Here is a 26644-nt window from a genome sequence, read left to right as displayed (position 1 = left end):
TTTTATATCAATGATATTTCAACTGTTATCACTGCTGCAACTCTTATTCTTACATGGTTCTTACAGCAAACACATCTTTGGACCTTTCAAGGCCAATCAATTTTAAAAGATTTTCTCACAACCGGAATAAATAAGTCAACCTTGTAAAGTGCTGCGACATCAGAAGTTAGAAGGAGAGAGTAACTTAGATCTTTCATTTGTGGTGATGCAAATATGTGACTGCTGCACTACAATCCTATGTGTCACAAATACTTCATCCTGCAATAATTACCATTCCTAAAACATGGTTTTATAAGCTGACCATTCCTAACCGTTCCATCAGCATCAACCTTTGGTCTCCAGTGTACCTGAAGGGCCATGGTGTGGTCGCAGAGAAAACTCTGGTATTTCAGGGGAATATGGATGCTCTCCTTGGGCCGGAGGTAAACTCTGGGACCTGGGTCACCTTCCTCCAAGTGGAACATGTTCTCTTCCAGTGGGGTTGGAGTTTTGGTTAGTGCTTTAAAGTAACCCCACTCCTCTGTGTTAGTGATGACACTGGATGGAAAGATTAAAGGACTTGGGTAAGATGAAAGCAGGCTCCTGTATATCTTTAATGGATTGAATGTATATCTGGTAACAGTCTTTTCTCCCTGTTGAGGTCGGGTAGAAGGTACCGGATAGGGCTGTCCCAAACAATTATTTTTTAAACGATTAATCTAGCAATTCATTTTTCAATTAGCAATTATTTTCCCATTGCTCAATTATAAAAAATGTGCACAAAACAAATTTCAGTAAGGTTCAAGTCTCCATTTATTAAAATTGTTTAACACTGCACTGTTCAATTAAAATGAATTTGTAGTGCAACCTGAAGCCAGATGTAGGCTATCAATCCAACAACAAAATAAAGTCACTTTCAGGAGGAATACAAAAATAAAAACTTAAAGTTAACAGAGCAAGTGCAAAAAGAGTAGCCTGTATTTGCTTTTTTTAAACAGTAGTAGGTAAAATAATGAATAAGCTCTTGTTTAACATCCAAGCTCTTCTCCCTTTACAGTAAAACAAAAGTGCAATTTTAGCAACATATGAAATCAGATGTATCAAATAAATCCAACAATAAAACAAATTAACATTTCAAGTCACTTTCAGGAGGAATATACAAATAAAAAACTAACAAAATCAGTAAAAAAAAAGTGCAATTTTTCTCTCTCCTTTCTAAGGAGGAGAGGAAAGAAGGATCTGAAACAATCTGGCCTGGTGCGCAATTATCAAAGACAGTGCTACAGATGGGGGAGACGCAGCACAGGTTACCTCACACTCAAGACAGTGCAGGACATACTGTATACGGGTGAGCTACGGGAGAAGCTGGAGAGGCATATGTTTTGCTGCTGTCATCCTGACTCAGGGATGCATTTTACAAAGTCTACAGACTACCACATTGTTGTTGGCATTAAGAGTAAAATACTCCCACACTTTAGAAGGCCGTGTGTGAGCCTTTTTCTCAACTTGTTGTTGAACTTGCAAGGAATCCATACTTGCGCTGTTGCTGGAGGCAGCCATGTTATTTTTAGATTTCTACGCGTGAGGCGTCAGCGCAAATTATTTGTGTCGATGCATTTACGTAATCGATGAATCGTCCCAGCCGTAGTACCGGATACACCAGGCCAGCACTGAGAGGCTCAAGAGGGGCTTCTACCCTCAGGCCACTAGGATCCTACATGAGGACCCTACCCAAGACTGCATTCTGCTTAATGATGAATCATGCACCAGTTAAAGGAGCTGATGGGATTACATGTACAATTTCATGTGACAAATACAAATTGATTGGTTAATTGATCCACCAAGGATCAGAGTTGGTGTTACACTATCAGGAATACAAGTCTAAACCCTTACCAACACTGTCCAGTACATCCTAGTACAAAATTTGGCCTGATGATGGTTTCAGAGGGTCATTAAAAACATTAGGATTCACTAGGATTAGTTTAGGTCTGTTTTTGGCCTCAACCGACTCTTTAGCTGCAAAATTCTCCACTGTGTTGATTAGCTAGTTGCTATCTGTGTCTGCCTCCTGTTTGGTGTTAAGCAGGTAGCGTAAAGTGGGTTTTTAAGAGTTTTTTTCTATGAAAACTGCTGTCGGCTATGGCTGACGATGCTATGAGAGCGGTGAGAGTGAACCAAAACAGTAAAGGTGTGGTCCAGACAGCTAACCATGAGCTGAAACTCACTATAAAGCTTAGCAAAGATGGGGGGAGCTGCAGATTGAAGTGAATATTCTCTGTAGGTCCATCATTACTCTTTCATGTTGTTTTCACATTATTTGAAACATTGTTACTATAAAAGTAGTGATTATAGCCGCTTTAAAGTGTTGACTATTTTCATGGAAACAGAATGTTTGATGCATGGCCATTAGTAATAATCACGGTAACTATTCCTCACATACTGGATCTGATCTCTCGAAAGGATTCCAGCAATAAAACAATACAATTCCCTTTAGTACTGACAAACAATATTGATCTCCCATTCTTACAAATGAATTCCAGCAATGTGAAGTTCACTGTGGTGCCAACAATCGAAGTAGGCTAATTCCACGGTTGAGCACTCAACATGCAGAACACAATGCTTTCCTTATAATTAGCAGCAGCAGCTTTCATAAAAGTGTATAGAGGTCAGTGAAAGCCCCCTTCTCCCCCCCCTAACAAATGGATTTCCATGGAGAAAGCAACAGGAACAGATAACACATCCAACAGAGGGAGGTCTCGTCTCCGCTCTTTCCTCTTCCTTTGAATGCAAAATGTTCACGCACAAATGCATAAAAGGGAGAGCTTCTTTAAACTTCAAAGGTTCCAACCCATAGGCATGGAGAGGGGGATTTCTCTCAATAGGAGAGCGAGAGTTTATACATTTTTCAGGGCCCCACCTCACTAACATTAGGAAGCGATGCAACAGTCAATTCCATGAAACTTATTTGGAGATTCCCACCTGTGCACTTGGAATAAAACATTTTGCCTGTGGCTTATCACGACAACAAAGAGTCTGTGTGTGTGTGTGTGTGTGTGTGTGTGTGTGTGTGTGTGTGTGTGTGTGTGTGTGTGTCAGCTCTGCCTCCATTAAAAAAAAACATGACTAATTTTTAAAGAAAGAAAATAGAACAAGGTAGGAGGTGAAGAGGACAAACAGATTGAGCACAGTGAAGAAGACAGATAATGAGATGGAGAAATAATGAGAAAGAGAAAGCACCAGCATGGACAGATGTTGTCTCCTGCCACTCTGCTAGCCAGCAGTCATGGCTCACGCTAGGCTCTGTGAGGCCAAGTGTAAAAAGTAGCCATGCAAAATGGATGGCAACAGGTAGCAAACGCTTCCTCAACTTCAAGAGGAGCCTGTGGGCTCTAAAGCACTGCAGACATCAAAGCTACAGCTAGCCTAGCCTCTCTTTAAGTACTCTCCCTTCAAAGCCTGATGCTGGATTTCAGGTTGAGGGTCAGACATTTGTTTCTGTAGAACAAAGAGCTAACCCAAGGCCTTGCTTGTGTTCTAAAGAGAAATATTTCTCCTTGTCAAATATTGGTTGAAAATGTTGACAATAAAGTAAGCAGATTTGCATTGGCCTAGGCCAAGCTATGGTTCATGCAGTCCAAAAAAAATAAAGGTACAGTACAGGGGGCAGTTTTGTTGTACATATATATACATATTCTCTATTCCTTTAAAGACTTGGCAGGTTAGTGTAAAAAAATGTTTTAATGTTGCCTCAAATACAGCTAATAAAGGATTGCTTGGTAATTCTCAGCTAAATTAACTTCTGTTACCTAGAAAACATTCCTGTGGCAACCCAAGATTTTCAGTGTTTGCCTGTGTGTTGGCGTTGCGCAGACTATTGTGTGTACTGTAGTAAAACAAAACAAACACTGTTCAGCTTTGCGGCAAAGTATTCTTTCGTGTGGACGAGTACAAAATCTGACTACGCGGGCATTTCAACAAGTGGATTATTCAGACATGCAGGTTTCCGTCCACAAATCAGAATCCAGAGCAGCATCAACAGGTGGAGTATTGAGTGCAGGACATCGCTCTAAAGTTACATTAAATCCTGAGAAATCCCAAGCTTCCTGGTAAAAAGTTATATATGTAAATCGAGAAAGCAGTCTTTCAACTCTGATATACGCTGAGTTAATAATGGCTTGAATTTTCCTCCCATCGTATCTCCTCATCTCTTCTATTGAGATCAACACACATAACACTACTGCAGATTTACAGTGAGGAAAATAAGTATTTGAACACCCTACTATTTTGCAAGTTCTCCCACTTGGAAATCATGGAGGGGTCTGAAATTGTCATCGTAGGTGCATGTCCACTGTGAGAGACATAATCTAAAAAAAAAATCCAGAAATCACAATATATGATTTTTTAACTATTTATTTGTATGATACAGGTGCAAATAAGTATTTGAACACCTGTCTATCAGCTAGAATTCTGACCCTCAAAGACCTGTTAGTCTGCCTTTAAAATGTCCACCTCCACTCCATTTATTATCCTAAATTAGATGCACCTGTTTGAGGTTGTTAGCTGCATAAAGACACCTGTCCACCCCATACAATCAGTAAGAATCCAACTACTAACATGGCCAAGACCAAAAAGCTGTCCAAAGACACTAGAGACAAAATTGTACACCTCCACAAGGCTGGAAAGGGCTACAGGGAAATTGCCAAGCAGCTTGGTGAAAAAAGGTCCACTGTTGGAGCAATCATTAGAAAATGGAAGAAGCTAAACATGACTGTCAATCTCCCTCGGACTGGGGCTCCATGCAAGATCTCACCTCGTGGGGTCTCAATGATCCTAAGAAAGGTGAGAAATCAGCCCAGAACTACACGGGAGGAGCTGGTCAATGACCTGAAAAGAGCTGGGACCACCGTTTCCAAGGTTACTGTTGATAATACACTATGATGTCATGGTTTGAAATCACGCATGGCACAGAAGGTTCCCCTGCTTAAACCAGCACATGTCAAGGCCCGTCTTAAGTTTGCCAATGATCATTTGGATGATCCAGAGGAGTCATGGGAGAAAGTCATGTGGTCAGATGATACCAAAATAGAACTTTTTGGTCATAATTCCACTAACTGTGTTTGGAGGAAGAAGAATGATGAGTACCATCCCAAGAACCATCCCTACCGTGAAGCATGGGGGTGGTAGCATCATGCTTTGGGGGTGTTTTTCTGCACATGGGACAGGGCGACTGCACTGTATTAAGGAGAGGATGACCGGGGCTATGTATTGCGAGATTTTGGGGAACAACCTCCTTCCCTCTTTTAGAGCATTGAAGATGGGTCGAGGATGGGTCTTCCAACATGACAATGAGCCAGGATAACCAAGGAGTGGCTCTGTAAGAAGCATATCAATGTTCTGGCGTGGCCTCGCCAGTCTCCAGACCTAAACCCAATAGAGAATCTTTGGAGGGAGCTCAAACTCTGTGTTTCTCAGCGACAGCCCAGAAACCTGACTGATCTAGAGAAGATCTGTGTGGAGGAGTGGGCCAAAATCCCTCCTGCAGTGTGTGCAAACCTGGTGAAAAACTACAGGAAATGTTTGACCTCTGTACTTGCAAACAAAGGCTACTGTACCAAATATTAACATTGATTTTCTCAGGTGTTCAAATACTTATTTGCAGCTGTATCATAAAAATAAATAGTTAAAAAATCATATATTGTGATTTCTGGATTTTTTTTTTTAGATTGTCTCTCACAGTGGACATGCACCTACGATGACAATTTCAGACCCCTACATGATTTCTAAGTGGGAGAACTTGCAAAATAGCAGGGTGTTCAAATACTTATTTTTCTCATTGTAATAAAATACAAACCACACGGTAATCAAATTTAAGTGTTCTGTGCTTCAAGAACTGTCTCAACCTGACAGCGGGACCTGAATTTGACTCTTCAATCCCACAGTGCTGCGGTAGAAACACATAAAATGCAGAAGCTTCCTTGCTAATTTACACATTTCTGGCTCTTGGTGGAGGTGGCAGACGGTTTGGTGTAAAGTGTCACGCTGCCTCATCCGGAAATATATAAATAAACAGGGCGCTAAGCCGGAGAGAGGACAGATGCAGGGATTGATGACTCTCAATTAGACCTGGTAGGCCCGGTGGCCGGGCTAATGCCATAATGATTCATCCATGGTGCACTCCAGCCTTTGTTGATCAACGTGATATATGTTAATCCAAAACTCAGGCATGAGCAGAATCCATAACAAAAGATTCAGTGCTGGGGGATTAACAACGCTAACTGAAGGAAACAAACACAGCATGGATACCAAGAACGGGTGATGCAGGCAATATCAGCCATAATGGCTTCTATGTGTGGATTAACGGGGTTATGCAGCATCCCACCAGTTTTATGTCTGCATCTGCCTCAAGGACAACTGATTGTGTTGCTGAGGGAGCTAGAATCTTTACTTCTAATCTTTATAGGCCTGCCGTATGTGTGTGAACAATACAGCAATGTATGGCTAACAGTCTGCAGCAAATCTGAATTTATCTTATTTATATATGCAGACACACAAAATGTGTTTGGACGGTCGGCTGCTATTTGAACTTATTTATTCATAAATAAAAATACACGTCTTGAAACTGAATAAAATTAAAATGTGTAATTAACACAAAACCTGCTGTCTCAATTTAGAAAATTAAAATACCAAATAATGCACCTACCACATTCAAATAAGATGTTTCTAAAGAGTAAATAAAACTAATTTCAAACCCTTACAGGCTCACATGCAAACACATTTGTACACACCTACACACATGCATCATATCAAAACAGTGAGCAAGCTGTGAATCAGACTCCCACAATCTGAATAAAACACACAGTCACACAAACTTCATCTTGACTTTCTAGTGCTGGTTTTTCAAATTTCTTTTTTGGATGATGGGGTTTCCTAATCATCTTTGTAAAGCAGTATTGCTTGCATCACACAAGCTTTCCCAAAACAAAATATACATGGGTTAACTACACTCACCTAAAGGATTATTAGGAACACCCTACTAATACCGTGTTTGACCCCCTTTCACCTTCAGAACTGCCTTAATTCTTCGTGGCATTAATTCAACAAGCTAGTGGAAGCATTTAGAAATGTTGGCCCATATTGATAGGATAGCATCTTGCAGTTGATGGAGATTTGTGCACATGGCTGCAGTGAAGCTAAGCGAGCATATCCCATCTCCATGGTCAAACCAGCTCACTTCAATCATGTCCAATGGCAGACAGAACTGGAAAATAAAAAGCAATCCTACAGCACATTATACAATGTAAACAAAGACACGTTTTCTTGCGGCGGCCTTTATAAAATGAGCAGTGGTGAAAGTTATTATAGTCCATGGATGTATTAAGAGAACGTTAGTCTAGCTAGTCATGTTATGATGGGAAGTGGAAGTGACAATGCTCTTCTTCTCTGTTTTTTGGTGAATTTCTGTAGCAGAAACAGCGCTACCTATAGGCCTGGAATATGAAGCAGTGTGTTGAGTCATTTACAAATGGATTCGTTTGGACGCAACTATTCCTGAAACGAATCCAGGGAAGACGGGTTAAAAAAAAAAGATTGTTTTGGTACGTGTGCACGTGGCCTCAGTTTGGCGTTCAGGAGACTGTCTAGACCTGGACGACACCCCTAAATGCATTGAAGCAGCTGCTGTGTGATTGGTTGATTAGATAATTGCATTAACGAGAAATCTTACAGGTGTTCCTAATAATCCTTCAGGTGAGTGTATGTAATATTTTGTACATCGGACAGTTGCCTATTCCCTAAGAGGAAAGGCGCAATCCATGATCCACATCTAAAGAAAAAGGTAGTCCCAGCGTAGCATCACACAACTGTTTAAAAAGTGTAGAGGTGACAAAGACAAATGCAATGAATGTGATGACCTTATGATAGTAACTAACCCATTAATGACAGCATGTGAGCACCACATAAAGTTTCATGGAGCCCAAATGTACCTTTTGTTTCAGAGGCAGCCTTAGTTTGGAGCGGCCTCCCAAAAGGAGAGCTGGGAGTTGGTTAATAGCAAATGAACTAGATTATAGGATGCCACTTGTGACTTGTTATACACAGAACCAACGTAGATGTCGTAGAGAGCCATCTTTTTTTTCTTCTTTGTCTTCTTGTCTAATGTTGCTTTACTGCCCTCTACTGTCTAAGTATTTTGTATTCACAAGGTGTTATAGGCAACCCTTGATGCCAAGACGGGTGGTTAAAGATTCTGAGGAACAGGGAAAGGGCTAAACCATCACTTTAAAGAATTTAAGTTCTGAATTTGGTACGTCTCACAATGGGGAGAGATAAGTGTGCGGATGTGTCCTTTCCTAAAGCAGGATGAAAATAGTTTCTATCTTCAGAGCTGTAGCGTCACCTTTGGAAACACGTTCAGAACGTGTGAACACATTTTCCTGTGGGGCCACATGTACAGTACAGAAACACATACTCACAGTTGGTGTTTTAGACTGGGAACACACCTATCAACTTACAAACAGATAGTCGTTTTCTCAGATTTCCTCTTTGTCAGTGGAAAATCCAATCACACAAAAAAAAGAGTTAGGGTGTGAGGTGCCAGCCTGACACCACCACCAGAGCCTTACCTTAGTTCAGGGTCATCACTGTGGATGGTGACAGTCTGAGGTGCATTAAAGGGATTTTTAAGGACAAACTCCATGTACTCAGCAGAGCCCAGGCTGGTGTAGAGCAGGTGCTGGGTGGTAATGGCCTGGCTCAGCATGTTGGCAATGCCCTCTGCCTTGCTGTGTTTTTCGCTGGGTTTGCTCTGATTAAGTTCTGTGGCCAACCGGGCTTCCTTAGTCCAATCCTAACACCCAAGAATAATGGCAAATATTAAAAAAGACATTCCAGTGTAACACCAGGCAACACAATACTATGACATTCTGTAAAATATGGAAAATGATTAACCAAACGTTCCATAGGGTACGCTCGCTCTCCGTTTTACCTTCTGACATCTTCATAGCGATGATGCCATTTTCCCAAATCTCAACAATTACTCTTGTGGTATTTCAAGGCATACAATAACACATTCTTTATGACCAATACATGCATGGCTACATTCTATGTACATGTTATAGTTGGAACGAGTGCTCCGCACGCAGGTAAGCTTAATGTCACAATATTTCCTTTATGGCCAAGTGATGAAATAACCTTCTAAAAGCCAGACAATTATATTTTTCAATGGTTAGTCAAAGAAATTCCACACATCCACGATTTCCATCACCCACTTAGTTCAAGTATTGGAAAATAATCAATATTATACATAGTGTTTTCTCAAATTTGGGTTCATTAAGTTTTTTGCAGCCTTGTTCCAAAGCAGAGCCAATTTTCCTTTTTTACTTAGTTGCTTTTTAGAACAGATTGTGACCAACTAAAGGAATGCAATAATCATTAAATATGTATTCCTTCATAAATGTACTTATGCACTCCAACTAAAGTTGAATCTAAGAGCATACTGTGGTATCATTTGTTGCACTCAAACCCTTTAACTATTATAAAGGGTGCAATAAACTGCATGATGCCAGGGATTCTGGCCAGTACACTTGTCTTAAAAATAAATGAAACACCTCAAATTGAGTTTCAAAATCAGGGTGGTAAAGCTAAGTGTGAGAAAAAATAATACTGAGTTTATCTACAGATCTAGTTCACTAAAATTATGCAGGGAATAAACCTGGACCAAATTAGGTCATGGCTATCTGCCCAAAAAAGTCAAATCCTAATTGAATTGCAGAGCATCTCTTAAAATCTTTTTCCTGTGCGAGCATGTTTCACACTGTTATGGGGGTGTGAAACAACTAAAACACAGGTCTTACCACAGGAAACGTAATGTGTGAAATGTCTGAGATAGACATGCACCACAGCCAAAATCACATTTAGCATGTGCACCCGTGGGTGAAAGTACAGGATGTGCCTTCGGGTAGAAGAACAATTAACACCTTCTTGTACAGTCACTAAAACACAGAGGGTTGAAGGGCACATCACCATGAGAAATGTAACACAGGCAAGCTGTCTGGGAGACTCTCCACACCTCTATGAAAGCTCCCTCATGACATGTTTCAGAGCCAGAATGAATGCTGTATCTCTGCCTTTGTTGTCCGTTTGAGATTTAAGTGAAGAAGACACACAGGGACAGACTATTGTGGCCCTGCTTTACAGATAAACTGCTATTTTTGTCTCCCCATTGGCTCAAGGGAAAAGTTGGACCTCACCGTGACCTCAGCCTTTTTAGCATCTTCTCTGCCCTCCCGCTGATGCACGGCAGCCATGCAGTTGAGCTTGCGGCGCCCACCGTCGGGCTCGTTTAGCTTGAGCTCTCCGGCCACGATAGTGTCAGCTCTGACCCCGCGTCTGAACAATGGCACACGGTCCCCATCTATCTCCAGTCTGTGTGCTTGTGCAGCGTTCCTCGCTGTGAAGGAGAAACAGGCGGCAATCAAGAATATATTTACTGAACAGAGTGGAATTTAATCTCTTTGCCATTTTCACCATATGTTCTAAAAAACCCTCCAAATGTCCAAGGGAGGCAGGCGCAGACAGATTAAAGTATTGTTGGAGCACAAGAAACAACAGCTTGAACACAGACAATAGTCCAGTTAAACAACTGGCACCACTACAACTGGGCCAAAGCCCTACTGCTGGGTAAACAGCCTCTCTCTACCCAAATTATCTTTCACCCCCATGAATATGTATCCTTTGCAAGCACCAACAAATATTTAAACACCTGATTCAGCCACAGAACTAGTCACCAAATAATCCATCCTCATTTTAACAGGATCATGCTAATTACCCATGTACTAATTACCCAAGCTTTGACAAGACAATGTTCCTAATCTTGCACTCTGAATAACACATTTACAAACTTGAAACTCAAAGCTGCCCATTTTGTAATCTCAAAACACATTTATCCATAGCCTTGTGATGGAATGCCATATGCAGCATGTAGGAAGATAAACTGACCGAAATCTGTCTGTCCCAAATGCTGATATTGGATAGTGAAATTGTTAATTGGATCATAGAAAAGTTCTGGTATAGCTGCGTGTGTTTAGACATTTAAAGCTCCAATGTGTGGGAATTTCTCCCATCTAGCGTTGAGATCATATATCGCAATCAACTCTCGCACCACGCAGTTCAAAGTACGTATTACAGCTACGGTACCCTTCCAGCTTCAAAAAGCCGGTCTCTTGCTCTTTTCAATATCCTTTTTCTTTTTCTGGGCAAAGAAGAAGACTCCTGTTCCTGAAATGTGGTCCTCCATGTTTCCTTCTTCAACTTGCCGGGGCCAGGAAGCTACGATACCCATTAGCAATGGAAAACACAAGCAAATTAAGAAAAAATCTTTTTTTGACAGCACAGACATTGCATTTAGAGACATAAAATGTTGCAAATATATAAAATACAAGCAAATTAAGAAACACATTTAGCAAAAACTGATAAACATGCCCAGCAGGTAACTGGGGTGATTGTGTGATGCCAATAATACTGGAGATATTTGCTATATACCAAACGTTAGCCAATTACAAATTCCTTTTGTGTTTATCAGTGTTTTGGGGTTTAATTAATTTCTACTTAACTTGTGTTTTTCTTTTTTGCTGTGTTTTTGCAGATGTATATGTGGTCACAGTGGTGAAGGGGTTTTCTTCATTTGCTTGTGTTTTGTAAATTTGCATGAGTCATCTTGCACTGACTTGTGCTCTCTCAGTCACCATATTGAAATGATAAAAGCAACAGCAACCTTTTAACCAAACAATCAGCAAACAGCCCTGTATTTTAAACTACAAGTCATACTGTAATTAAACAAGAAAAAACATCAAATATATAGGGTAAAAAAATATATTCACTGATAATAAAAACTAATTCTTGGGCTTTTTTTTGCTTACGGATAAATTCAGGTATGTCTCTCTCTCGGTTTTCCTCTTCCAGTATCACTCTATATCCCCAGCCATTTTTCCCCAAGTCTCCTTATCAGAGAGGCACTGGGTTGATTGCCAGTCACCTAACCAGATAGTGTCTGGCAACACTGCTTCCTTTAGAGCCACAGGAAGGCAAGAGTTTATCTGAGCATACACACTCTATCACACACACAAAACACAGCTTCTGTTGCTAAATGTTGCAACTGGACTCAGGTGAAAGCAATTAGGCGCACTGTACAGTATGTTTAAATGCCAGGGTAAGGTGAAGTGGAGAGAAGAAAGAGTTCAGTGTGTAAGACATGAGCAGTGGCGAGGAGGTTGGTGGTGGTGGTGGGGAGGACGGTGAGATAGGTATGAAGGAAAGCAAACAGGAAACAGGCCGTGTTTGCACAGTAACAAAAGCTGTGGATAAATTATTGCAACACTTTAGGGAATATATTTGGAGTGAGCATGCTCTCATTTGTGTTATACAGTACAGTTTGTTTTTAAAGGTCCCATGGCATGAACATTTCACTTTGTGAGGTTTTTTAACATTAATATACATTCCCCCAGCCTGCCTATGAAGAAATGGCGATGGGTGTAAACCGAGCCCTGGGTATCCTACTCTGCCTTTGAGACAATGAAAGCTCAGATGGGCCGATCTGGAATCAACTGCCACTTTGCTTGTTTGAAAGCCATGCTGTCTCTCTCTCACTCATATCACTAGAAGTAATTAGATTTATATAGAACAGATTTTTATTTTTAAAGGCCAGTTATTTCATGGATCCAGTATACTATGCATCCTAATAAAGTTCCCTTGGCCTTTGGAATTAAAATAGCCCCACATCATCACATACCCTTCACCATACCTAGAGATTGGCATGGGGTACTTTCCATAAAATCATCTCTCAATGCAAATCAAACCAGCTATTAGGCTAACTGAAATAAAACCATGCCAATCTCTAGGTATGGTGAAGGGTATGTGATGATGTGGGGCTATTTTACACCAGTTGACTGGTGATGACATGCCTAATTGAGGAACAAATTGGTTTCCCCCAGCATGCACAGTCCAAGCAGAGTAACACACACACACACACACACACACACACACACACACACACACACACACACACACACACACACACACACACACACACACACACACACACACACACACACACACACACACACACACACACAAAATACAAACACTGACTGTGGCTAGCCACCAGAGATCCTTCTGCAAGCTCAATTAGGCTGAAAATTGAGTGGTTCAGTGGTGCAGCCAAGAGACAGAATGTGAAATGGATCTGGTCGAGTTGATAAAAGCAGAAGCATGGTCACCACCCAAATGAAAGACATTAATTGCTCCGTGACGTAGAACACACACACACAAACAAATACACACACGCACGCACACACGCACACACACACACAAACAAACTCACACGTGCTTAGACATACACTAAGTAGAGAAAAACATGAACTGCACACAGCTAATGAAAATTAAAGTCAAGTTAATTGATATGTTAGTACATTAACATTGACAGGATTCAGTGGGCTGTGGATTAAAGTGCTTGCCATTGAGTTGGAGAATGTTTCTGGAGGAAAGGCTTCCTCCTCTGAAGCCCCCAGTGACTTCGCGAGGTGTGATGATGTGAGAATGAGACGGCATCACGTCTGCTGCCCTCCTCCTGCTAGGATCTACTTGGCACCCTGTAGAAGAGAAATACAGTTTGTGTTACAGTTGGAATCTTGTATCTGATTATAGCTACATGTTTCGTTTTTTTATTTAACCTTTATTTATCCAGGTAAGCCGATTGAGAACAAATTGTCATTTGCAACAACGACCTGTCACATTCACAGAGTTACACATTCATACCTGGACACAGCCCAGCACAACCACAGTCTGATCTGCTGGCCACTGAGCAGCTCCACTTGGAGCGGTTGGGGTTAATGGCCTTGCTCAAGGACACCTCAGTGGTAATAATAAGGGGAGGGACTAGCGCTGCTTTTTCACTTTCCCCACCCATATATTATCCTGTCAGTCTGGGAATTGAACCGACGACCTCCAGTCACAAGCTCGCTTCTCTAACCTTTAGGCCACCACTGCCCTGTGAAGCACCGCATACCACCCAACTTATTTACTTTTGACAGGCTGCAGATTCTCCACAAGAGTCCTTTGGTCATTATCAGACCAGCTGTATACATGCCGACCAGCAAGAAAATAAATAGCTGCTGCGAGTTTAACACTTGCGGCAATTGCAGGCAATGAGTGTTAAAAAAAAAAAAATTACTTATTTGATGCTATAAAAACAGAATGAAACGTCATGATTGACAGCTGTGATTGACTCGCAATTGATCCGGCGGGTGTATGGGCGGGACTTTGATACCACCGCTCCACCGTCTGATCACTTCTGCGCAGAACACAGCCAAGTTGATTATCAGGGCAACATTGTTACATATAAAATGTCAATCAAGTTTATCAAATCAACTGACAATGTATCTGACTATTTTTCAATTTACCTAAATTTCATCACTTCCATTATAATATTTTTTTTCAATTCTTTATTGTTACTCCCAACCTTGAGGCCACTTTTCTTAAATGATAAATGAAAATGTTGTATTGTGAATGATGAATGATGAATGTAAGATGGGGGAAAATTATGCAACTCAGTCTGTTTTCATCATACCTATACTGTTTTAATTAAATCAGCTTTAAATTAATCTAACAATTTAATAATTTATTTGCATGCATTTACATCATTTACATTTTATCAATACATTTTTGTTACTTCTACCCCTCAAACAAGAGTACCAGTAAGCTTTGTAAACTGATCAGACAAGCAAGCCTGAGTGTTAACCTGAGTAGCTAACTATTATGCAAATGATAGATTTGGACTAACTAACTTTTCCACTGGTAGCACTGGTGCCACTTTCTCAGTTGCTCACACCAGTAGATGATCTGCACCCTTTGCATGCACCCCCCTTGTTAACCAGCCATTTGTCTTCGTCCTCTCTGAGGTCACTGATAGGCGTTCCACGGTCCGGTCCGGACCTATACTTGATAAATTATTAAGAATTATTAATTTGGTTAGTTTTTTTTTTTAAATTGTACACGGTATAATTCCAGTTTGTTTGAACTTTTTTTTTGCTGTTGTTTGTTGGAATGGGAATATCATAGCATCACGCGCTGTGTACCAAGTGCCGGTGGGGGCATCAATGATAGTAGCATAGGAAATTTTAACTCGCTTACTCACAAAGAATGGTCGTACATATGATAATTTTGGTCGCAGTCTGGAGCCCTGTTTTTTTTTTTTTTTTTTTTTTTTTTTTTTTTTTTTGTTTTCTTTTTTTCTTCAAGGTTTTTTCGGGGAGAAATACAATAGCCAAGACCTTCCCTGTCCAAATTATCCAGGATGACAGTCCTGGAGGCCAGGGGACATACAATGACACATCAGCATTTACTTTTCTTCTTGATGGGTGCAGGTCTACAACTGCTGGGATTAAGACTCTGAACCTGGGTGTCATTGCATGTGTTTGGTTTGATGACACTGCTTGCCCCTTTTTTCCAATAGAGTTTGAATCACAGTGGTTGCTAATGAGCAAAAGAACTTAAACAGTGAGAAAGCTCCCCTACAGCGGTTTCAATAAGGAATAGGAGCCTTGCCTGTTGTTTGATCGTACATTATACCTGAGTTTATGCTGATACACAATCAGTATCAGGATAATAACTGATAGAAGCAAAAGTTATTTCTGTAACACTTGATTTGATTAATTATATTTAATTCCAGATCTGTGTAAATCTAGCAGTGGCTTGAGACTCAAGTCTTTGCCACTTTTTGAAGTAATGAGCCAAACTGGGATCTGAAGCAAGATCTGGCTAGTTAGTTACAAAAAAAATTAAAAATAAATCAGCTTTAGGCCAAAGTTCTCTTTGAAGTCACATGTGAAACATTGCATTTTCATTGTAGACCGTGCCAAAGTGAACACAGTCCAGGTTAAACCCTGGCTTAAGTCCCATTCCGACCGGAGGGATTTTTGCAGTTCCTAGAACATAACGTTCCTAAACCCTCTTTTTCTTGTGTTCCGAGTGGACCAATTTGGGCATTATTAATGAGCAATATTCATTCCTCTGACCGCAGTTCCTGTAACTCTTTCAGCTCCTACTTCAGGGCAAGGTCTACTCTTTTCCCTTTTCCACATAGGAACCCTTAGTGACCTAGCAACATCTGAAACACAAACAGTACATATTCTTCACTGTTTGTTGCAATTCGCCTACATATGCTCATAAGACAAACAACACGCATTCAACCGGCTAACTGTTAATGCTAGTCAAACTTACCCATCGTTTCGTTTGCCTGTTGCTCTCTGCTCTTATATCTTCTTCCATCATATTAATTAGGATCATATTACACTGGAGCCTTCGTCTTCTGTGTTTCTCTGTTAAGTACTCCAGCCTAGTCTTTAAACGCCGCCGTTCGAACTCCGTTATGAGGATCCCAGCAAGGCACAAACATTCCGATGGCCTCCTCCATGCTGATTCGTTGTTGTATGTGGCGCTAAAGTCAAGTGACGACGCTATGAAGACCGTTGCCGTGCTTGCGTCACTCCCTTACCCCTCCTACCAGTTCCTATTGCCACTTGGCCGGTGTGAATGCAAATGGCAAAACCGGTTTTGGGGGAGAGTAGTTAGTAGATCTGTTTAGAAGTGGACTGTTCCTATAACTACGTTCCTGTAACTACTTGGTCGGAAAGAGGCTTTAGAAAGCTCAAGGCAGGATCAATACATGAAGACAAGCCTACAGCGATTAATTAGTGGCCTGAAAATGCCAGGGAGGTCTGGCCCCCGAAAGCTTGCAACGTGACGACTGTTATGCTGATTGATGGTGAGTTTTAGCCTTTGTCCGATTTGGCTGAGAGCTGGACGTGTCAGAGACGCAGTAAGACAATTCAGCATGAAGATGTTAAATATATCCTGCAACCAGCTATTCATATTTCTGGAGGCGGGGGCTGACCACATTATTACAGATCTTTCTTTTGAATTGTCCTGCCATGTCATTACAGAAGCATTATTTGCCATTGTTTGAATGGCCTTGCTGACAATTTGGAATTATCCTGCAAAACAGTCCTCTTGATAACCAGACTGCCTTTAGCTTTAAACCTAGTGTGTCTCCCTTTCTGCTCCTAAATGGCAAAATCATCATTTTCCCCCTCTTCTTAAAAGGCAAGTGGATAAGTAAGCACTTGTGGATGCACTCCTCCAAAGACAGTAAATAATGGTTGATAATAAGGTTTTCTTCCTAAATTAATTCATACTGCGCAGAGCCCCTACAGTACAGTAGCTGTGGGAAAGGCTTGCTTATGTTTTTGAACAGCTTAATGCGCAAAATGCCCGGTAATGGAAGTGTGACAGATAATTTCTCACAGAGCCACAACACCAACCTGCAGCCATGTGCCATCTACACAAGAGCATTTTCAAATACCACAGGTCAAAAGACTTGTTTTGTGCAATTTACAGGTATACTGAGGCCAACACATGCAATCCGTTAGATGCAATTTACAACGGTTGACTGAAGAAGTAATTAAAACTTTTGCGCCTCTTTAAATTACAGTGTACTTTGACACAATGCTCCCATTACTCCCATCCAATTCTAGGTTTTGGAACAACATACCCGATTGAGGTACTTAATTGCGGTGTAAGATTTTTTTGCATTTTCTGAGAGGCTCTGCAATTCCTCATCCAAGGTGCTTTCATATGAAATATGGCAAGTGCCGCAATTAAGTGGCTTTACCGCCCAGAACTCACACCTCAGTGAGCCTGTTGGAGTTTCAGAAGGGGAGCCAAAAGTACCCTCCAAATCTTTTAGAGGCAAACTCCTTCATCAACAAACTGATAATAGGCGGCAGCTAAATGAGTAATGGGGAGCTGGTGTTGCCATGCAAACAGACAGACAGGGCAGTTCTGCAGATTAATGGGTGAGGTGCCTGCTGTCCCAATGCATTCCCCTCATCATCCATCTCCCTTCCCTGGCCACACAACTCAGCCAAATGTATTTGTCTTAAGTTATTTTTCCCAAAAATTACTGTGAAGACTTCTGCTGTGGCATAAATATCTTCAATCAATAACAAAGCCATAGAGATCTCGTTCCCAATGCCTCATTATGGGCCTTTTAGCCTGCTTTCTTCTGTGTTGAGAAATGCTTTGATAATGGATAGAATTATACAATAAGCCTGCAAGGACATGATAAGATGAACACACGGTGCTACTTGGCCACAATAAAACAAACGGCTTGATGATGAACCCAATTATGACCCTCTGATTTAATCAGTCAATCATTTTAATTAATCGGCTATCACTAGAACCATCATTAGGCTCATCAGATCATACCTACTTTAGCGCTAATCCAGGTTAACGTGGACGTCTTACTCTCAGTCACAATATCCGTCCCTAACTGCTGAATCCCACTTGCAAATGATCCTGATCACTGAAATGTAAGCTAATACTCCTGGTTTGTGTTGCGGAGAGAAAGCTCAGCACAGCGTTTGCTGCTCTGAGCTGTCTGTGGGGAGGAGAGTAATTGTGAACAAAGTGCCAGGGGGCTGAACTCTATCAAATTTATTGACTACCTTTCTCTGTTGCATGACAATAACCCTACTCGGCACTACCCCACCTGCCCGCCCTCTTTGCTCTGCTGGCAGTTCTTGAGGTTAAGGCCACAACATACCACTGATTTACTGGGCCCCAGAACAAATGGGAGCAAGCACCAAGGGGGTTTCAAAGTAGTCTGCAATATTTGATTTATTCCGCCTCCCTCTCACCTCAGGGCTAAAAGCAAGGTTACAAAAGTTGGGCCTTGAAGTGCCAACAGCAAGAGCTTTTAATGAGTGAGACATACTGTATGTGCACCCCTTAGGGAAGCCTCATGGCTAAACTAATTGTTAAGTAAATTTCACTGATATTTTGTTCCACTGGTGGCAGTTTTAAGCAGAATTCTGTCTAATCTTTCCTGCTTCAACAGTCAGTCTCTCCAGGGCTTATCAGGAAACTGCAGATGAGGAGCAGTGTGAGGTCTGGAGAAGGTTCTAATCCGTCTTCGCTACTGTGCTGAAGCAGATACATGCTTTCTGTGTATGTGTGTGTGTGAACAGCAAAAGGGACAGCAAGAGACTGTGAGAGTTAGAGAGAAACTATACAGACACAGCTCAGTCAGCAAAATGAGTTCATATCAATAGGCTTTCCCTTCTGTCAGATGTGGACCTTTTTACTGCAGGCAAATATTATCAAAATCTTTCCAAGTTGAAAGCGCTCACTGTCTTCATTTTTTGGCAATGCAGCTAATATTACCTTTTCATGAAGCTAAACTCAAACAATATGTGTGTAAGATAGAGTTTGACCATAAAAAGCATCACAATCTATTATATAAACAGCTGCAGCCTTGGCTCACACATCCTAATTTAGGTCCAGTCAAAAATATGTGTGTAATTTAAAGTTATTATCAGCCAAAATAAGCACCAATTTGTTGCCTTACAGTTGCCCTAATCAATACTTTTATAACAATGATTGAATGACAAGATGGAGGCGCAGGGGCATCCCTTTCAGACCAAACGCTTTGCTCGATGCAGCGAAACTGTCGTGGCGCAGTGCAAGCCATTGGACACATTGGGTTTCAGAGCGAAGCGGTGCCATTGCTGCCTTTGGTCTGAAAGGCCCTTATCTGAGGAGACAGAGCAGCAGAGCGCTAAGTGCAGCGAACGTGTGAAGAGCTGAAATGGCAGGAACCGTCCTAACGAAACAACTGTGGACTGATGAGTGAAATAAATCTCTTACATTGTCATTCTCACGGTCAACAAGCTCTTACATACAGTAAGAGAGCTACATTTTGTTTTTGTACATATCCAACTAGGCAAATGGTTAAGGGATGTCACCAAAATCATTAGGAACTATCATCCAGGGAACATTAGCTCAACATTCAAAGCTCACTTTGGATTAAAGGAATGGACATAGAGACTGAACAACATTGCCTTGCTCAGGTCCCGCTGCTGGCAGGTAAATGGTAATGCAGACATGCAGACACAACTTAATAAACACAGTGAGAGCATACCGAATACCAATGAAGGCACCATTTCTTTTGAGATCAGTATACATCCCTTTGTCATATGGTTTGTTAACTTGTTCTACAGCCTCAAATGTATGAAAACGGTTTGCCTTTCCTTGTTTCTTTCATTCTTTACTTTTTTATGTCACCCTTCCTTTACTTTTATCCATCTGCCATCTATATATTTGTGTTTGCTTGCCTGTTTGTTTAAGAGAGATAATATATTACAAAAGGTCATCAATTAATCCACAGTATCTGTCTGCGCTTTACATCATGATGATACAACGACATTATGAATTACAAATATTATTCAATGTTTTTTTGTTTTTTTTATTTATCATCTTTGGGACAGAGCTGCTCACACATACTGAGGATTGTGCTTTGACTCAACAGGCTTTTGTCTATGTAATTATGTCGACAGGTGCTAAAAAGTACCAGCTTTTGTGGCCGGGTTGCTCAGTGGGTAGCACGTATACTGTTTATGTTTACATTTATGCCTCAAAGCAGAGGTCCAGGGTTCGAATCCGACCTGTGACGATTTCCTTCCCACTCTCTCTCTCTCCCCTTTCTCACCTAGCTGTCCTGTCAATTAAAGGCGGAAAAGCCCAAAAAATAATCTTAAAAAATAATAATAATTTAAAATAATTACCAGCTTTCAAACGTTGAGCTCTTGCGCAGTTTTCAACTGTGTTCAGGTTGATGTATCTCTTCCCCTGCCTCTATCTTTATTTTCCACTCAGAGTTCACGTGGATTAAGCAGATGAAATCAATAAAGCATAGTAGCTTTCCTCTGGATTCACCAGTTGATCAGTTTCATGGGACAAGCAGGCGGTCGTCATGGTTTATACACTCCTCATCTGCTCCTACAGTTCTCTGGGAGGAGTGCTTTTTTTTCTTCATCAACAGCAAAACCAAACCCCCCATGTTTGAGCAACGTTTTCACAACTCTCTATTATTCAGATTAAGCCAATTTCTTTGGGCCTTATGACGCTATTAATAAAAGCTGCTTTACAGAATGATTGAATAGGCCTGACAGCGTATATCATTACCATTTAATTAATTACTTGTCAATCCCACCTTTGTGATGATTAAAAAGGATATCATTTGGTGTTTCACTCTTTTTCATTTGGAAATGCCACTCTGCCACTCACTTTTTCCAATGAAGTCTAATTCCCAACGGGGAGAAGCAAAGACATGATTAATAGCATGCATGACTGAAACACGTAAAATTAGAAAAGGGAGAGAGCAGTATGTGGTCAGGACTGCATTGCTTGTGAATATGGCATAGATTGGGAGGGGGGGAGGAGAGCGAGAGAGAGATCCACATGATTATTTAAAATTAAACCGTATTATCATTTAACAAATAAAAAAAAAAAAAAATCTTATATTCATTTTAGGTTGACTATGTAACACCATGGTTTATATGGTAAATGCAGAATTTCTACAAAATTCGGTCAGCGCAACTACATGCTATACTCACCTCCATTATGCCATTTTCTATAGGGCTATTTAAGTTGCTGTCACTGGAATTTAACATTTCCTGCAATTGTTTCAAATCAAAAGCTAATCAGAAATGGGAGGGATGATGACCTGAGTCAATGAAAGGCGTTTTTTTATGATAAATCTGTACACAAAGTGTTGAGTTTCATTGACAGTTGCTTAACAGCAAAAACAAAAAAAGGCAAATTCAAAGCAACTGGAAATAGTAGTTGAAAACAATCGGGAAAGAGAAAACTTGCAGCAGAACAGTACACATGACTGTGTTGTACTAATAAATGCTTAATTTATCAAAACAACAGGTAAACATGAAGGAATTTCAGTTTACATTTACAGCAAGCAGAATCAACAACAAATGAGAACAGGAGCAGATCAGAAAACAGAGAGGACTAAACTATAATAGTAATAAGGGAAATTAGAAAAGGGCCTCTGTCCTACATAAGCCTGTTTCAAATAAAGCCTGCAATTGAGCTAATAAAAGGCCCTTGGCCCATATTCAAGAATTATTTGGTACACATTACACTAGTCAACATTATCATATAACAATGCATGAATAAAATTAAATCAGCACATCATTCTAAATCAACAAGATCCTCACAACAAAATGAAATTTCAGGCTCACTGAAAAAAAAAAAGCTTTCACTGCTTTAGCTACCCTTCCTGTCACACTGCCACACAATTCTTCTCTTCTCTCACACTGTGTCATCAACCTTTTTCAAGCAACCTTCCTTAACCTCTCGAGCTGAAATCCAAAAGCTGTATCTGCACACTGTCAACACATAAATATAGCCTGTCATTGAGTGTGCATTTTTGAGTCCATCCAGTTGGGATTTAGGTGTATTAGAATTTTTCTAATCCATAGAAAAGCCATGTAATTCTTCTATTGAACTTGAGAATCACAAAAATTGGAGTTGCAGGGTTCTCACATGATGTCAGTGATATACTCTACCTATCCGTCTCTCATTTCTGCCACCCTGCCTCATCACACATCCTGTCCACGCTCTGTCTATACGCCTGCCTGCATGCATGAGTGCATGTCTTCTTGGCATGTGTGAGTGATTTTATATGCACACATGCTTGTGTGTGTGTGCATGCGTGCGTGCGTGCGTGTCCTTCCTATAAAATTTCTGTCAAAGTCTTCATACAGCAAACCCATCTGTCGTGAGTAACTTCTGAGTCACACAGTGAGCTTAAATGACCGAGCTTCACATTATTTTACCACCCACCGAATAAGAGCGCAAGCTGTATTATTTATTACAGCTTGATGACATGCGCAAAGAAAGAGAGAAAAGGTGAGAGAAGAAAACAAATCTCTAAATAAAATTGAGGGTGGAAGAGAGAGTGTGGGATACACGGGTAAGAGGTAAATTGATGAAAAGGAGAAAACAGGAAGACAGTGATAAAGAGCAAAGAGAGAAGTGTGAAGTGTGAAGTGTAAGAAAGGCAGCGACAGACGGAAGCAGAAACAAAGAAAAGTGCTTGCGAGTCCTCCCTCCGCAAATTGATTCTGACTGTCGGCCAAAGCGCCTGATGGGTATCTGAGCCTTGATTGGAATTTACATGCCAGGCACAACCTCCCCCCCCCCTCCCCCACCCCACCCATCCCCAGCACACCCAATAACCCACTGTGCTCTCAACCTACTTTGAGTGATAAGTGCTGGCATATTTAGCCCCAACAATGGCACTCTGCAGAGTTTCTGAGGCCCAGAGAATGATGCATTGTTTATGAGAGGGAGTATCAGTTTCAACAGTTGATTAATGGTGAGGAAGCTATTGTCAGCTGCCATCGCACCGCAGGGGCACGCCAGGCCCAAATTGGATGAGTGAGAGGGAAGAAAAAAAAGGTGCTCAGTTGCTAGACGGAGTGGAACTATCACATCAAGACATTTCACTTTGGCACAGTGTTTGCTTTGCAAGCCTGCACACCTTCAGAAAATGGGAACTTTCAACAGCAGCAGCAGCAGCAGAAGCCCTGGGGAGACATTCATTTTCCAACTCTACACATCAATCAAAGTAAACAGACAACATTACTTCATAATCTGAGGCTCCAAATGGAATATGACTTGTAAATATTTCAGAAGCAGAAGAAGATTTGGGTGATAATGAAACTGGATTTTCTTTTGAAAGCTAGAACAAAGCTTTTCACTACATCCCTCAGTCCATGCATTCACTCTCAACCCTCCTCTGTGTCCCAACAAAGTTTCTCCACAGGAGTATGGGCTAACAGCAACACAAAGTGAGACAACTACCTGGCTGGTCAGACAAATTTGTACCTAATACTTCATTCAATACTCCATGCAAGTGCATTAACCATACAGCACGTTATGCTTATTCATCAGTACCTAGTACCATATCTGGGAGCACAATAGCAAAAGGCTCTCGCATATATCCATTAACAATCATGAGTCATTCCACCGCTCTGATCCCCATTGTCCCAAGTTTGAAATTCTTCCGACACATAACGCAGTTTGCTTCATAAACATTTCCAGGCACCGACCATAACCAAGAATACTCGTTCTTTTCAAGCCATTTGTAATTGAACTTGCATTTCTCCATGTTATATAAATATATGTTATATATATGTTATATAAATATTCGACCTGGCAGAACTATGGGCAGAACAAATTGCCTGCATTCTCGCGGTGACATGACATAAAAATATTTAAGACCTATCCATTCTGAATTTAAGACAATTTAATACTTTTTAAAGCCTTATTTTTTAGGAAAAGTGATTGAAGACTTTTTAAGGTCCCACGGCCCCCCTGATGACTTGTACAATCAGCACAATCAGGGAATAAGAATCATTGATTATTCATGAAGAAGAGCCTAAGGAGGTTAAGCATGGACGTTTAATTATTGGCCTTGAGATCAATATGTGTGCCAAAAATAATATCAACCAAAATTCCATACTTTGGTCCCACAATGCGACGTGTACCAGTTCAATGCAGTTGAAAGCTCTAAAAAGGCTAGTAGGTGGACCTTGAGTTGAGATCATTTTGTCACAGTTAAGGAAGTTTGTTTGGTTGGTCTGTCCATCTGTTGATATTCTATGTTGATGTTAGCCATGGGCATGTCAGTATCTGGCTATATAAGAACTTCAAGTGTCAAAAACAGCCTTGCAGTACTTGCCTATGTTGCCTGTGCGTATGTGCAGCCGGCCCCTGATAATGGTGTGGACCGTCATGGGGCTGAGGTTTGGCCGTTGGCCCACATCTGTGCTTGTCAGTGGGGTGTCCTCTCCCACGTAATCAGTGGTCAGCACCTCCACCTCGTGAAGGGCCTGCACTGCCGATTTACCCTGACGCAACATGTACTGGGGATGCAAAATACAGTAGGAGAAAAGGAAATGAGATGCATTAAACACAATTGTGCTCATCAGTGATGATTAAATGAAGACAGACTAGCAAGAAAATGAAAGCACATATACACTAGGAATGAGAGTTATTGCTAAATGAATGAATATGGTCAAAACAGCACTGCCCAATTGTAAACTACTCCTTTATTTTTTCCTTATTAAATACTTTAAAAATGTCACCAAATTGCTAAACAAATCAATTCTACATGAAGGTTGGCAAGAAAGTTTCTATCCAATAAATAAATAGCAGAGTTGAAAAGACCTCAATTAAAAAACCCTTATATGTGTGGTTCGTTTTTACTTTCGGGATTAAAATAGGAGGGAAACTTGCTTCGGTCAAATCCTTCAACACAGAGTACACAGGGAGCAAAATTAAATAGCACTTGGTTTGTTAAGCCTCCAGTACGTTTGCAAATCTCATAAAATATAATCATTTGTATTTGTTCTTGTCCCAGTAGACAGAGTAAAACCATTTATAACATGTATTAGGAAATGTCTGTTTTGTGTATTTGAGGAAAACTGGGTAGGTAGGAGTAGTTTCTGTATTTGATATTCTATTATCAAAAGCAGTTTTCTCTGCAACATCTGGTTCACTCAAACACAAATGTGTTTAAACAATCTGGAAACGCTGTGTGAATCCATGACAGATGCACTGCGTTACAATGAAGGTGTGTCACGAATTGACAATGCATGTGTAAGTCGGATGTGTTTTTTCTTTTGTTGATGCTTAACTCTGGGAGGTTCTTGTGAGAACACCACGTCAGTGGAAATTAAGAGTTTGTGAGTAATACTAGAACTAATAATGACAAATGATCACTTTCATCTCCATACATCTGAATGAAAAGTCAACCTCAGTCTTTTACCTTGAGCTCGATGGCAGTGGAACCTATGAGGAGCAATGAGTCGCTGTCCCAGATGTCGATGTGCATGGTGTGGAGGGCCAGGTAGCGCAGGAACCAGCGCTTCTCTCCTGGCCTCAAGAAACCCTCATCGACTCTGAACTGCACCTGCAGACCTGGAGAGCCTGGACAAGGAGAGAGGAGACTTCAGCATGGAGGGATAAACACATACACTGTTCAAAAATGAATAATATGATTACAATATGTGATGTTATGGTAGATGAAGGCGGTTTCCTCCAGCTGGAAAACCAATCAGCCCCTCAGAGCTTCGTAGTAAGTAGTAAGCAAGTAAGTAAACTTTATTTATAAAGCACCTTTCAAAATCATGGTAACAAGGTGCTGTACAGTGCATCACTGAGTAAAAATAGATCAAATCATCATCATTAAGAGTTAGGACATCAACTTCCTACAGAGATAGCTACCGAGCTACATCCACTAAAAACAGGAGAAAAACATGGAGGAGATAGATGCAGCTGTATTGGTTGTTCTAAGTCAACCTACACGAATAACAACTTTTACATATAAAAGTTATATATGTGTTATATTGTCATAAAACAAAAATTAAAAGTGTTGTTATCTGCTCCTAGCAACGACTATAGCTTCTGTTTCAACTGACACATATAATCATGTGGATCTACTGGTTAGGATTGGTTACAGCCACAACCTTGAATCCCAAGCTTGGACGTAGATCTCTAATGGTTAGCTGATTATTTGATTAGTTGATTGACAGAAAAGTAACTGGCAAGTATTTTAATAAACGTTTAACAGTTTAAATCATTTTGTTATCCAAACATTCCTCATTTTACCTCGTCAATTGTGGACATGTGCTGCTTTTATATGTCTTATTCCATATGAAATTGAATGATATTGAAGTATTGGAGTGATAGT

General features: G+C 40.7%; 1 protein-coding gene across 6 annotated transcripts in view; it reads right to left on the bottom strand.

Annotated features, from left to right (window-relative positions):
• nphp4 (nephronophthisis 4) overlaps window positions 1–26644 on the bottom strand; it is a 171795-nt gene that overhangs the window by 19689 nt on the left and 125462 nt on the right. For all 6 annotated transcript variants that reach the window (XM_028582153.1, XM_028582152.1, XM_028582150.1 and 3 more), the window contains exons 17-22: window positions 25721–25881; window positions 24632–24815; window positions 13488–13622; window positions 10227–10426; window positions 8601–8824; window positions 348–537 (exon numbers count right to left, since the gene is read on the bottom strand). In XM_028582153.1, coding sequence (XP_028437954.1) covers window positions 348–537; window positions 8601–8824; window positions 10227–10426; window positions 13488–13622; window positions 24632–24815; window positions 25721–25881 — 1094 coding nt within the window. The remainder of the gene's footprint in view (window positions 1–347; window positions 538–8600; window positions 8825–10226; window positions 10427–13487; window positions 13623–24631; window positions 24816–25720; window positions 25882–26644) is intronic.

Source organism: Perca flavescens, chromosome 7 (genome assembly GCF_004354835.1).
Source record: "Perca flavescens isolate YP-PL-M2 chromosome 7, PFLA_1.0, whole genome shotgun sequence".
NCBI classification, from domain to species: domain Eukaryota; kingdom Metazoa; phylum Chordata; class Actinopteri; order Perciformes; family Percidae; genus Perca; species Perca flavescens.
This window is presented reverse-complemented; position numbering and strand designations above follow the sequence as displayed.